The 12,598-nt window shown below is 41.2% G+C and overlaps 1 protein-coding gene across 2 annotated transcripts; it reads left to right on the top strand.

The window, feature by feature from the left end:
* Positions 1-10,939, top strand: LOC308305741 (protein max-like). Of its 2 annotated transcripts, none has more exons than XM_080750592.1 (4): positions 1-148; positions 4,315-4,431; positions 7,731-7,854; positions 10,190-10,939. In XM_080750592.1, the coding sequence occupies exons 1-4, from the start codon at positions 113-115 to the stop codon at positions 10,375-10,377; spliced, it is 465 nt and encodes a 154-aa protein (XP_080606718.1). In that variant the 5' UTR covers positions 1-112; the 3' UTR covers positions 10,378-10,939. The 2 variants fall into 2 exon arrangements, with proteins under 2 accessions (XP_080606718.1, XP_080606717.1); XM_080750591.1 differs by having other exon boundaries at positions 7,716-7,854.
* The last annotated feature ends 1,659 nt before the right edge of the window (positions 10,940-12,598 follow it).

Here is a 12,598-nt window from a genome sequence, read left to right as displayed (position 1 = left end):
CAGAGATTTCTGCTTTTTATTATTGGCGTGTTGTTTAGTCGCTGCTGCTGCGTTTCCTTTATTTTTTTGAGACGGCTGTTTTGGCTTTTGTTTTTCTTTCCTCGCCCGAAGAATGAGCGACAACGATGACATCGAAGTGGACAGTGATGTAAGTGTTTTGGTTGTGTGTGTGTGTGTGTTTTGTTTAAGCGCTGGATGGCTAGTGGGAGCTAAAACCCTCGTAACGTGTTTTCTACATTTGCTATTAACGTTACCCTAGCTGACCCTCTGCTAGCTCGGACGAAGGTAGCAAGGATGGGACGGCGACGCCATCAAAATCGAGTGGGGAAATGTATCGTTTTTTTATTCATTTATCGTATTTTTTCTTATTTCTTTTCATTTTATCGTGTGACACGACAAGGGTTATTTACATTTACCCCGTAGTCTCACAATGGCGGCGGTTTCAGGCAGTGTTAGTTAGGTCGTTCATAAGAACTAGTTAGTGGCGTGAATTGAAATCGTTCACGCTTTCGTTCAGTGTAAATATCTAGTGTATACAGCAATTCCCTTTAAAAACAAAATTATAACTCTTCAAGATAAATGTATACAAATATGTACAATGACAAAAACGTGGGGCCCTGTTTAGTTTTAAAAAAAGCACTTCCTGTTTGTTGACGTTGGCCCGTGACGTCACGCGCGAGTCCTTGGTGGTTTTATATTTTATTTTATTCTAGCCCGTTAGCTAAGATAATGGCTAAAGGTTGGCTAAATAACGTTGCGACGGAATTGAGGAGCAGATGGGGGGTAGAGAAAATACAATCTGTCTGTTTTTTATGTTGCGATCCCACCAGAGCCCAGTATGTTTGTCAGTAAAGGTCACGTTAAGGCTGCTGGACTTGAATCGGTTTAGAAACGATCCATCGAGGGACGGCTCAACCCATAGCTCTGTGGACCCAGCAATCGTGTATATTATGCTCAAGAAAAACAACAGATCTACAAGATGCCACGCGTTGTTAGCTCGTAGATCTGTTGTTACTTAGCTTGTAGATCGGTTGTTTTGCTTGGACCAGTCTGGTGCAAAAAGAAAAGAAAAAAATACCCAGTTTTGCTCCCCCACCACCACCCCCATTACGTTACATAAACAAGTCCTGGTTACTGGTTAGAGTTGAAACGGCCTTTTATTTGAAAGTCATCCCCCCCACCCAGACGTGGTGGAAAAAGTACTCAAATGTTTTACTTAGGTAAAAATATAAATAGTGCAATATAAAAATACTCTATTTCAAGTCCAGAATTGAGTAAAAGTACAACAGTATTGGCATCAGAATGTACTTGAAGTATATTTATGCAGAATGTCCCATTGATTTCAAGTTTTCAAATGCATACAAATCTTTTGAAAATGGCAGATCTACAAGCTCACATTGCAATGTAGTGGAGTAGAAGTAAAAGTATTCGAAATGCTCAAGTAAAGCACAAATACCTCAATTGTACTTAAGCACAGTACCTAAGTAGTTACTTGTCTTTACCCCACTGAGTGCTCCCACCAACCACCCACCACCAGCAAACCCTGATCATTATTTAAATGTAGTATCTGGTGACATTTCTCTCCTTCGAGGTCACTAGAAAATGACATTCTAGACGAAGATGTGGATTGTTGTTGTGCCACGACTATATGAATGAATGAATGAATGAATGAATGAATGAATGAATGAATGAATATTTTATGCGTTAACTATTGAAACATAGCAGATATACAAGCTCACAGCGCTGCACCGAGTGCCACGCTGCGAGCTTGTAGATCTGCTATTTTTGAAAATCGTGAAAATTTGAATTTTGACCCGATTGGCCGATTCTATAAGTGTCTTTTGAATCCTTTTAAGGTTTTTTTTTGAAAAACCTATGTTTCTGAGTCAGCAATCTGGCTAGCCATTGTCAAAGAAAAGGTCCTTTTCACTTAACGGGAGCTCAGTTAGTCTGTTCTTGAGAGACTACTATGTCAGTGGTTTTCAAACCTTTTCATGTGAAGGACCCCCAAACTGATATGTATTTGGCCACGGACCCGCATCTCAAAATATCTAGTTCCAGGGACCCCCCCCCCCCCCCCAGAAGCAAAATTTGAGTTAAGAACGTTCGCTTTGAAAATACATATATTCAAAGATTTGCACACATTTTCACGACTTTTTCAAAAATAGCAGATCTACAAGCTCGCAGCTAAAGCATTCAATAATTCTAGGCCTAAATGGGTATTAAGGCAGCAGCAAAGCCTGAACGTGCAGCATATAGTGCTGTATGTTATGTTCGGGTCAATGGATAACCACACACCCACTTTGCATTATGTTTTGCTTTTACTTTGAGAGTTCTGCTTTTTTGGGGTATACATATTCATATGGGGAGGTGGTAAAATATTACCCATGAAAGGGTAATCCCATCCCATAAGCCCACGCAAGCAAGCCAGTGTCCCTGGCTATATTTAGCTGACAGCTAGCAGGGTACAAAAATATATACATATATATTATTATGTCCATTTTAGTTTCATTGTGATCTTTGTAAATGACATACTAGCTTGTGTGGTATAACAACAACATAACGTAGCAGTAGCCAATGTTTTACTGCCAGCTTGCGTTCTCTTATGTAACAAGAACAGATTATGGTAGAACAGAACGGTTGTGTGTGCTTTCATGTTTTGTCAATTAGCCAACACAAATGATGAGACTTCGGGGGTTATAGGGTAACAAGTGCCCCTGCAGTGCATGTCTCAGTATCTGTTAGAAATGTTAACTGTTTGTTTGCACAGGTATTCATAGGGCAATCACAGATTAGCCTTTTTTTTTTTTTTTTTTTTTTTTGCCTAATCTGCTATGTGTGGTTGGTTTTCCAATGACACATGAAATGTATTTTATATAAGTTTATGTAACGTTTTTATTTGAAACCATGTCAGACTGTTGATGTTGGTAGGCGCATTTCTAGCCATAGGAAGGGCTTCCCCTCCCCCATTAGGCTAAGCTGGTTCCCCAGCTTTAGATCAGCGAGCTGTGATACGTTACTCTCTGCTGGCCCATATTGGCCTGCTAGTCTGTCATAACATTATTCCTACATGGGTAAAAATGTCAACTTTTTGTGGGGTTTTTTCCCCCCTGTAAATGAATGCCCTACCAAGTAGGGCCTACTTGGATGATACTACAGCATTACACAAAAGTAGCAGATCTGCAGGGCGAAGCAGACACACTTTGAATTTGAACAACTACTTTTGAATTTGGTCATATGCGGTTTCCACCCGACACAGACGATATGATGTTTTAGATCAGTGGTTCTCAAAACATTTCCATGTCAAGGACCCCCAAATTAAATTGTGTGGCCAGACTGGCCACGGACCCCGATCTGAAAATAACTTGTGCCAGGGACCCCCTTTCAAGATTACTGTGTTGTAATGTATCACAAATATTCAACGTGTCTAAAGTCTTCTTAAGATTGAAAAATAAATAGTCATATCCACAAGCTCACAGTGAAATCTGAATATGTCGACGTCCCATTAGTCCGACTTAGGGTTAGGTTTGGGCATAGTTAATTGAGGTAAGGGTTAGGTTAAGGCACAGTAGCATTCACCAGGGTAGCATTCAACAGCGTCTGCAGGTTAGCGTTTACCAGTGTCGGACGAATGTGACGTTGAACGTCGTAATAACGCTACGCTCCCCAAGCTCACAATGCAACGGACGCGTTGTGAGCTTGTAGCTCTATATATAGGTATGTATATAGGGTTAAAGTGGTTAGACTGATTTTTATGATATATTAATTGACACATTTTGCTGGGGACCGCCTGAAACCCCTTTGAGGACCTATGAGAGTCTGCAGCGCGGACCCCACTGATTTAGATTATTATTGGTAATGGAGTAATTGAGGGCTGGTTCTCAGGTAATTACTCTGTAGACCTCAGCAACATTTCATATGGTGAATTGGGACATGTATCATGATTTGAATTGTTTTGTGAATTGTAAATGCTCCAAAAAATGTCAAAGTTCTTCTAGACTGAGTTGTGAGTTCAGAAACGGGTGGTGTCTTTCATATGCAGCCTGATACCCTAGAATAAAATATGGTGTCACTTAAACACCCAAGGAAGTAATTATTCACAGAATCATTTGCGGAATGAGAAGATATGTCAACAGCTAATTATATGGCAAAAGTACAATTCTTAAATGGAATACGAGTGGAGTGCCACTGTGGTCCCGATGCTGACTTGGATTAGGAACGTAAAAACAGACAATGCATCATGACACATTTGATGGTTTTACATGCTAGAAAGGGAATGTGCATTTAATAACCATGTCATTTGTGTGTTTGCAGGCGGACAAACGAGCACATCACAATGCGCTGGAGCGCAAACGCAGGGACCACATTAAAGACAGCTTTCACAGTTTACGAGACTCCGTGCCTGCCTTACAGGGGGAGAAAGTCAGAGAGGTGGAGTACACATTTAATTGATTCTGTTATATGTTTTTTTTAAATTGTGCATATCTTATGGTAAAAGTCAAAAAACTGAAATTCTATAGATTGACAGGGGTGGAAAATGTGTTTATTTCCTGGATTTATGTGTGGGGACGGTAACTACATTCCTCCCCCACAGTACATGACATGTCTTAAGGCCCTTTTCCACCGGCAGCGATAACGATGACGATAGCCATAAAATATCACAGCGATAATTATGCCTTCACATTGATGTCCGATAAAGTTATCGGACATCAATGTGAAGTAGGCGCCAATTAACAGCCGCTCGCGCAGAGCGCACCTCGAGCTGTTTGTCAGAGACCCAGTTCCATATCACTGTGATCTTCACCACATCGCTGTTGATCCTAACGATGTAGTTGTCGGCTATCGTTGTCTGTATCGGTGTTGAGTGGATGCTGCCGAATGCCGATCCACTTCAATTGAAAACCCACTTTTTTAAATCGTTATCGTCATCGTTATCGCTGCCAGTGGAAAAGGGCCTTTATGGTGAATGTGGATTTAAACATCAATGTGTTGTAATTCATTTAGTTTAGTTAGGCATAGTATGGTTAAGTGTAGATGTAGCCCACCCTTTCTGTCTGCTGCTCAGAAGTCATCACACACTGCTTGGTGTCAGTTCACTAGTTTATTGTCTGCAACTGATTGGCAAAACATGTACATAGGTAGGTATGGGTTTAACGAATAGAGGGTATGTGCGTGACATCATTGTACCCGGAGATTTTATGCGGGAACGCCTACTGAGTGGCAAAAAACGGAGTCAGTCGGAGTCATGAGGAGTAAGGAAGGAGGAGCACTTCCGAACTCCTATGCTTCATACTGCTTTATGTTTTTCCACTCAGTCTGTCCACGGTGCTGATCCTGAGTGGCATATGATGCATACTCTCTGTTGTGTTCAGTTATGGTTAGTCACTTTTGGACCTCATGTTCACAATCTGCTTGCATGGTCAAAGCCTTTTTTTAGAATTATTTTGACCCTTTTGACCCTTTTTTGCGTGTTTAAGGAATATTCAGCGATACATAAAACTATTCTGAGACCAACACACAAGGAAAAAAAAGGAAACGATAATAAAACCCTTTTTTAACGTTTTAATCAAATGTCAAAATCCTTCTCTCTTCCCCCCCTCTTCAAATTAATTGTCTGTATAGCATGACTGTATGACTACTTGCTGTACTGGTCAGCTGTTGTTGGGCAGATTACACTGAGACAGTTTCAGTTTTTTAGAATTATTTTGACCCTTTTCCCACCCCAATTTAGTTGCTACCATAATGCCAATTCCTCCCAACACATTTCTGTGTTGCCAGCCGTTGTTGTACGCTACGGGTGAGGAGTCCCCAACGGGAGGTTGTAGGGCCTCTGTCCTACTCCTCCCGTGCAACATTCCCGTCCCCAGGCCATATGAGTATGTACGTATGTGCAGCGACAAAACAACACACCGGCAACTCGGATGTTTGTCCAAGCCGGATGCACTGTGGTGGAATCGAACCCATAGACCCACAGAAGGGAGTGGGCAGGTACTTTACCACTGCGACGCCCGAGCGTCCTAAGTTGAGACTAGTGAAACCTTTTTATATATATTTTGTGGGGTGTTTCTGCCTTATTTTATAGTACACAGTGGAGACAGGACACAAGGGGAGAGAGAGACAGGGAGTGACGCGCAGAAAAGCGTCATTGGGATTCAAACCCAAAACTTAAGGCATTAGAGCCTATATGTGGTTGCCCCGCCCCACTAGTCAAACCTTTTGAAAAATGTGCATATGACGTGGACCTCTTAAATCAGCTGATGGTTCAATTGAAGCTTGTCTGGCAAGGCTTCCATCCTCTGTTTTAAGTTAAAAACAGCATATTGAACCTACGATTACCTTATGCAAGTACACTGTCACTATTGTTTTTTTTTCCTCCTAACCCTTAGTTACACCAACAATGACTTGTCAACATTATGTCAAGTTCAACACAGTTTTGTTGTCATTGGGGAGAGTTAGCATCTCAAACACACAGTGTCGTGTATGCGTCATTAGACGGTATTATTATAAAGTGCTTCCTGCCAGAGATCTGTGCTCTGCTCAGCTTGTAGACTTGAAGGAGCTATAGTCAACTTTTTCTTGAAAAACGGACACTAAAATAAAAATAATATTTCATAAATATTTTATAAAAAAGATTAAGGTTCATATATGTGTTACTGTTAAAGCGTAAAATGGTGATAAAATAATTATTTTGGCCATTGTCAGACCGACTTATATACCGTATTTTCCGGACTATAAGGCGCACTTTAAAGCCTTTAATTTTCTCAAAAAACTACAGTGCGCCTTATAGTCCAGTGCGCCTTATATATGGATCATTCATTGACATTGACATTCCCTTTAGCACAGCTCCATCTGTTGGATGCATAACGCAACGGTAGCGTCTATTATGTGCGCCTTATAGTCTGGTGCGCCTTATATATGAAAACAGTTCGAAAATAGACCATTCATTGACAGTGCGCCTTATAGTCCGGTGCGCCTTATAGTCCGGAAAATACGGGTATATGTTTATATCCCTCTTCTGATTGATAAGGGATATAAACAAAGTCGGTCTGACAATGGCCAAAATGATTATTTTATCATTATTTTACGCTTTTTGTGGTCATTTTTGAATAGAAACACATATTTAGCTGAATCTTTTTTATAAATATTTTTGAAACATTATTTTTATTTTGGCTTCGGTTTCTCAAGAAAAAGTTGACTATAGCTCCCAAGGCATATTTCATAGTTTCTGCCCCGGCAGCAATTATATATGTGTGGCGGAGAGAGTCGCAGCCCCAGCCTGAAGCCTCAAAAGTCTAGTATCTGCTCTCGTTCCATAGGGGATATCGCTTTGGAGTAATGGTTAAGATATTGGACTTTCACATGGGAGACCCGGGTTCGAAACCGGGTGGGGAGATTCGGATCACCTCCGTTACATTGGTGCCATGGCCCGGATCTGGGCTTCCCTGTAGGAGGAGGTCAAAGGGGGGTGAGTGTGGCGGAAAGAGTCGCAGCCCCAGCCTGAAGCCTCAAAAGTCTAGTATCTGCTCTCGTTCCATAGGGGATATCCCTTTGGAGTAATGGTTAAGATATTGGACTTTCACGTGGGAGACCCGGGTTCGAAACCGGGTGGGGAGGTTCGGATCACCTCTGTTACATATGTATATAATCTCAATGAATGTATGTATATGTGTGATGTAGCATTGCTATGTCTTAGCCTTGTGCCTCTGTGCTGACAGAGCTCTGTTAAACAGGCTTCCCGAGCACAGATTCTAGACAAAGCCACAGAATACATCCAGTACATGAGGCGAAAAAACCACACCCACCAGCAGGACATCGATGACCTGAAGAAGCAGAACACACTGCTGGAGCAGCAGGGTAAGTCATCACCTACTGTAACTAAGGAAAAAGGAACCAACAAATTAAAAAGCGTTTATTTGCAGTGGCTAGTTAATTATAAAATGTTAAAGGCTGGGATAACGCACGCATAGCGGCCAGCACAGCCTTCTTCAGGATACATGTCAGTACCTACTGTACTGGTGCATGGAGAAATACCAATATATCGTCGTTGTCGGGTGGAAACCTTGTATGTCCAAAACCGTTCGTTTCGTAAGTATCATTTTAACTCATCTACTGCCATTTAAATATGCCTTCTTTGGGATCTCCCCGCCATAAGTCTCCATAGACTTCCATGTAATTTATAGTGCACAGATCATGCACGCCCATGCACAGATCATGCACCATGTTTGTGCAGGCTGTTCACAGCTTTCAAACAAAAAAATCAGATTGGAAATCCGTTCAGGCATTCTTGAGAAAATAGCCATTATGTTTTACATGTTATGTAAGCAAAGATGGCTGCCCTGTATGAAAGATGGGGTTGTATGGGGGTGGAACATGCAAAATCGCAATTGAAATCATGTTTACTAGATTTAATGGGGTCCAAAAATAATTTTTCAAAAAAAAGAAAAAAACTTTTTTCTTTTTTTTATATAAAAGTCGATTAAAGTCGCTTGGCAGGGAAGTCCATAGTGAGATAGTTGATCTGAAAGTCGACCGGCACTAAGTGAGTTAAAAATGATTTAAAATAGTGAAAACAGACGATCTGTGTGCTTGTAGAGTCTTGAATGATGAAGCAGGGCTTTACTTTACAAACAAACGTAGAAATGTGAAACTTGGAGATACAAGGTTTCTGCCCGACAGTGACGATATATATACTTAAAACACTTACCATTTAAACCCTCCAGTCTAGACCAGTGGTCCTCAACCTTTTCAGGAAATAATCATATTAGAACTGGGAACCCTCCACCCTGACAAGCATTTCCCACTGGTAAAATGTTGTGAAAATAGCTTACTGACATGGTACAACATATCATTGCTGTCGGGCAGCAACCGCTTATCTTCATAGTTTAATTTTTTGCGTGTTTAAGGAATATTCAGCGATACTCCAATAGTGGGACCTGTAGATCTGCTAGTCCATCTGTATACCTTGTGTGTCTGGTCTCTGATGAATAAAAAAAATAAATCTGTCTTTATGCTGAGGCCTGATGCATAAAACTATTCTGAGACCAACACACAAGGGAAAAAAAGGAAACAATAATAAAACCCTTTTTTTAACATTTTAATCAAATGGCAAAATCCTTCTCTCTTCCCCCCTCTTCAAATTAATTGTCTGTATAGCATGACTGTATGACTACTTGCTGTACTGGTCAGCTGTTGTTGGGCAGATTACACTGAGACAGTTTCAGACTGTTTCAGGATGCACACTGGAAAGACCACATGACCTACTGTATCATACTATTATAACGTAATAGAGAGACCACATGACCTACTGTATCATACTATTATAATTTAATAGAGAGACCACATGACCTACTGTATCATACCATTATAATTTAATAGAGAGACCACATGACCTACTGTATCATACTATTATAATTTAATAGAGAGACCCTGGGAGTTTGTAGATCAGAATTTTCAAAATTCCTTTTCACAACCGGATCCATTCCATGATTCAAATTTAAAAGTAGCTGGTCTACAAACTCGAAACGTGTCTTTGGACCCTCATGGGTCAATTTGGATTCATTTTACGCTCTCAACAGTTAAATTATTGTTAAACATCTGCATTACTTTATTGTTTAACATCTGCATTCATTAATTTACAAGAAGTCTACACAATTAGAGAAAAATAAGAAAAAACTTAGAACAATGGCGGTGTCTGCCCAACACAAATAGGGCTGTCACGATATGACATTTTACATGACGATTAATTGTCACTCAAATAATTGGCGATTAACGATTTAATTGTGTTTTTGTCGTTGATAATTACATTTCTGTTTGGCTTTTAGGCTTTGAAGTTGTACATGGTAGATATGACACATAACCTAAATATACAAAGAAATGACTGACATATTTGACAACTTACTACTTAAAAAAGAACATTGATAGTGGAAATAGCCGATCTACAAGCTCACAACGCGTCGCGATGCAACGCGTTGTGAGCTTGTAGATCTGCTATTTCCACTATTTTTGACTTTTTTTTAAATATATGAACATTTTTCAACATGGAAAGATTATGACGATTATGAAAAATAATTGTGACAGCCCTAGAACGTCAATTTACGAAAAAAAACCACAAAAACTTAGAACAATGGCGGTTTCTGCCCAACACAAAGTAACGCTTTTCCCCCCCTACTCTTTTCTTTTGCGGTTCCAGTCCGTGCACTGGAGAAGGCCAAGGGAAACACTCAGCTCCAGGCCAACTACGCCTCCTCGGACAGCAGCCTGTACACCAACCGCAAGGGCAGCGCCGTGTCCGCCTTCGACGGCGGCTCCGACTCCAGCTCCGAGTCGGAGCCCGAGGAGCCGCCCACCAGGAAGAAGCTGCGTGTGGAGCCAAGCTAGACTGTAGAAGCCAAAGACACCAAGGATCGGTGACGGTGTGGCGTCGCAATGACCAAATCTGAAAGGAGGAAGTGCGTTGTAGCCTGTAGTTGTTGCGCGGGGGCCCAGACATCATTTAATAAGACATCATTAATATACTTCGTCACAGGGCACTGTTTCCACAAACGATTTTAGACAAAAAAATAAATACAAAAATCTGTCCAACGAGAAGGGACGTTCAACTGTGTGTGTTAGGGCTGTACAGTACACACCAGAGGCGTGTGAATTTCCTTTTTCTTTTCTCGAGTTTAATTTGACCCAAACATTTGTATGTTATCACACAGAAGACGTGAACATTATGTGGCGATAAAGCAACATAATCTTTTTATTCGGAAACTAGATTGATTTGTTATGAGCTTATAAAGGCATCAACTAGGGCCTATATGAATAGTTTTTGATGCGAAATGTATTGAAAAAAATACATTTTCGTATCGTTTATTTGTCACGCGCCCTCCCTCGGTGTGTGATGGTCTTTAAATGAGCCTTTTAACGTTACAATGGTGCCGTTTTAGCATTCAAACTGCCCCCCCACCCCCCTCCTGGTGATGCTTGGTTGTTGTGACTTCACTGACCTGATCCTTGGTGTCTTTATTCTATAGGCTAGACCCCCCGCGTTCTCACTAGAGACTCTTTTGTTGTTGTTCCCTCTCCCTCCCTCCCTCCCCCCCACCCACCACTCCTACCTTTCCTCACTCCGATCCAGCCTTCTGATGCCAGTCCAGGAGATACAGGTGGAGATAGGGTGTGAGAGGGCTGCTACTACAGTATGTCTAAACTTAAAAAAAAAAAAAAAGAAGAAGAAGATGAAAGAAAAGCAAGTCTATATAGTCAGGGACCCATCCCTACAGGATGTGAGATGACCTGTGATTTTCTGCTGTACTTCTTATTACAGTTTTATCTATTACCAGTAGATTGGTCATTAAGGTCCACAGAATGAGAGGCCTGCTCTGCCAGAAACATCGCGAAAAAAGGTTATGGCCATTTGTATATTCACTGTCCCATTGCCTCCACTACACTGTGACTACACAGGAAAAGAAAAATATTAAAAAAAGGGTTAGGGTTAGGTAGTGGAGTCAATGGGACAGTGCATATACAAATGGGCATAACTTTTTTTCGCGATGTTTCCGGCAGAGCAAGCCTCTCATTCTCTGGACCTTAATGACCAAACGAATAGATAAAACAGAAATAAAAAGTACGGCAGAAAATCACAGGTCCTACCCTATTCCTTGAGCTTTTGGGCTTGTGGGTCCCCGGCTAATACCTTTTCTCTGTTCCCACCCAACCAACAATCCTGTCACTTCTCTCTCGTGACGCAAGCAGCAACAACTCCCAAGACACACACACACACTCAACCCCCCCCTCAAGTGTGGCAGCTCTGCAGTTTTGAAGGACTTTATGCTTTTAAAAAAAAAACCCTCTCTGGTTACCATTCATATGTAACACGTGAAGATGACAAAGGTGTAAAAGCTTTAAGCCTGATTCATGCTTTGTTGCGTGCTCGGGTGTCGCGTGCCGAAAACAAGCCATGGCGAGTTGGGCAGCGCGCCGCAGAGCTTAACCCATTAAGGCAATTGCCTTCTAAAATCGGTAGTTCACACACTTTCAAGATTTCCCCCCCCCCCAAAAAATCGCAAATGTACAAGCTCGCAGCGCCACACATCTGCTATTTTTGGGCGGTGCAAGTGCTCCCTTGCTTTACCGAGTGCGTATGTACCTATATATGTATGTCTCCATGTTTGCAGTGTACTCATACGCCGTGTATGATTAGCAACGGATACAAATGGATGCTTTCCCCCCAAAAACGGATGCTCTCCCGGTTTTAAAGGACAACTTTTTACACAAGGGTTCATATTTTGGATTGTAATCAGAGAAAAGAAAAGATGAGTGTTAAAATGTTTTAATTTACTGCTTTCTATCGTTTTAGCCATTTTAATGATTTTGATTTCAGTGGGTGGGGGCATGTGTACAAGTGGCTAAATATGGCTTTTTAGACACTAGCCCATTCCCAAGATGCACAATATTTCATGGGCAGATGTGACTTATTGGGTCTAGTAGGCCTCGTGTTACTGTAAATAGTAAATAAATCGCCGGCTTATTGTGTCTAAAAAGACATATTTAGCCACTTGTACGCATGCCTCCACCAACTGAAATCAAAATCGCTAAAACGATAGATGTCAGTAAA

This window comes from Nannobrachium achirus (genome assembly GCF_963921795.1).
Source record: "Nannobrachium achirus genome assembly, chromosome: 20".
In the NCBI taxonomy this organism is placed as follows: domain Eukaryota; kingdom Metazoa; phylum Chordata; class Actinopteri; order Myctophiformes; family Myctophidae; genus Nannobrachium; species Nannobrachium achirus.
Note: the sequence above shows the minus strand (reverse complement) of the source record. Positions and strands in the feature narration are given on the sequence as shown.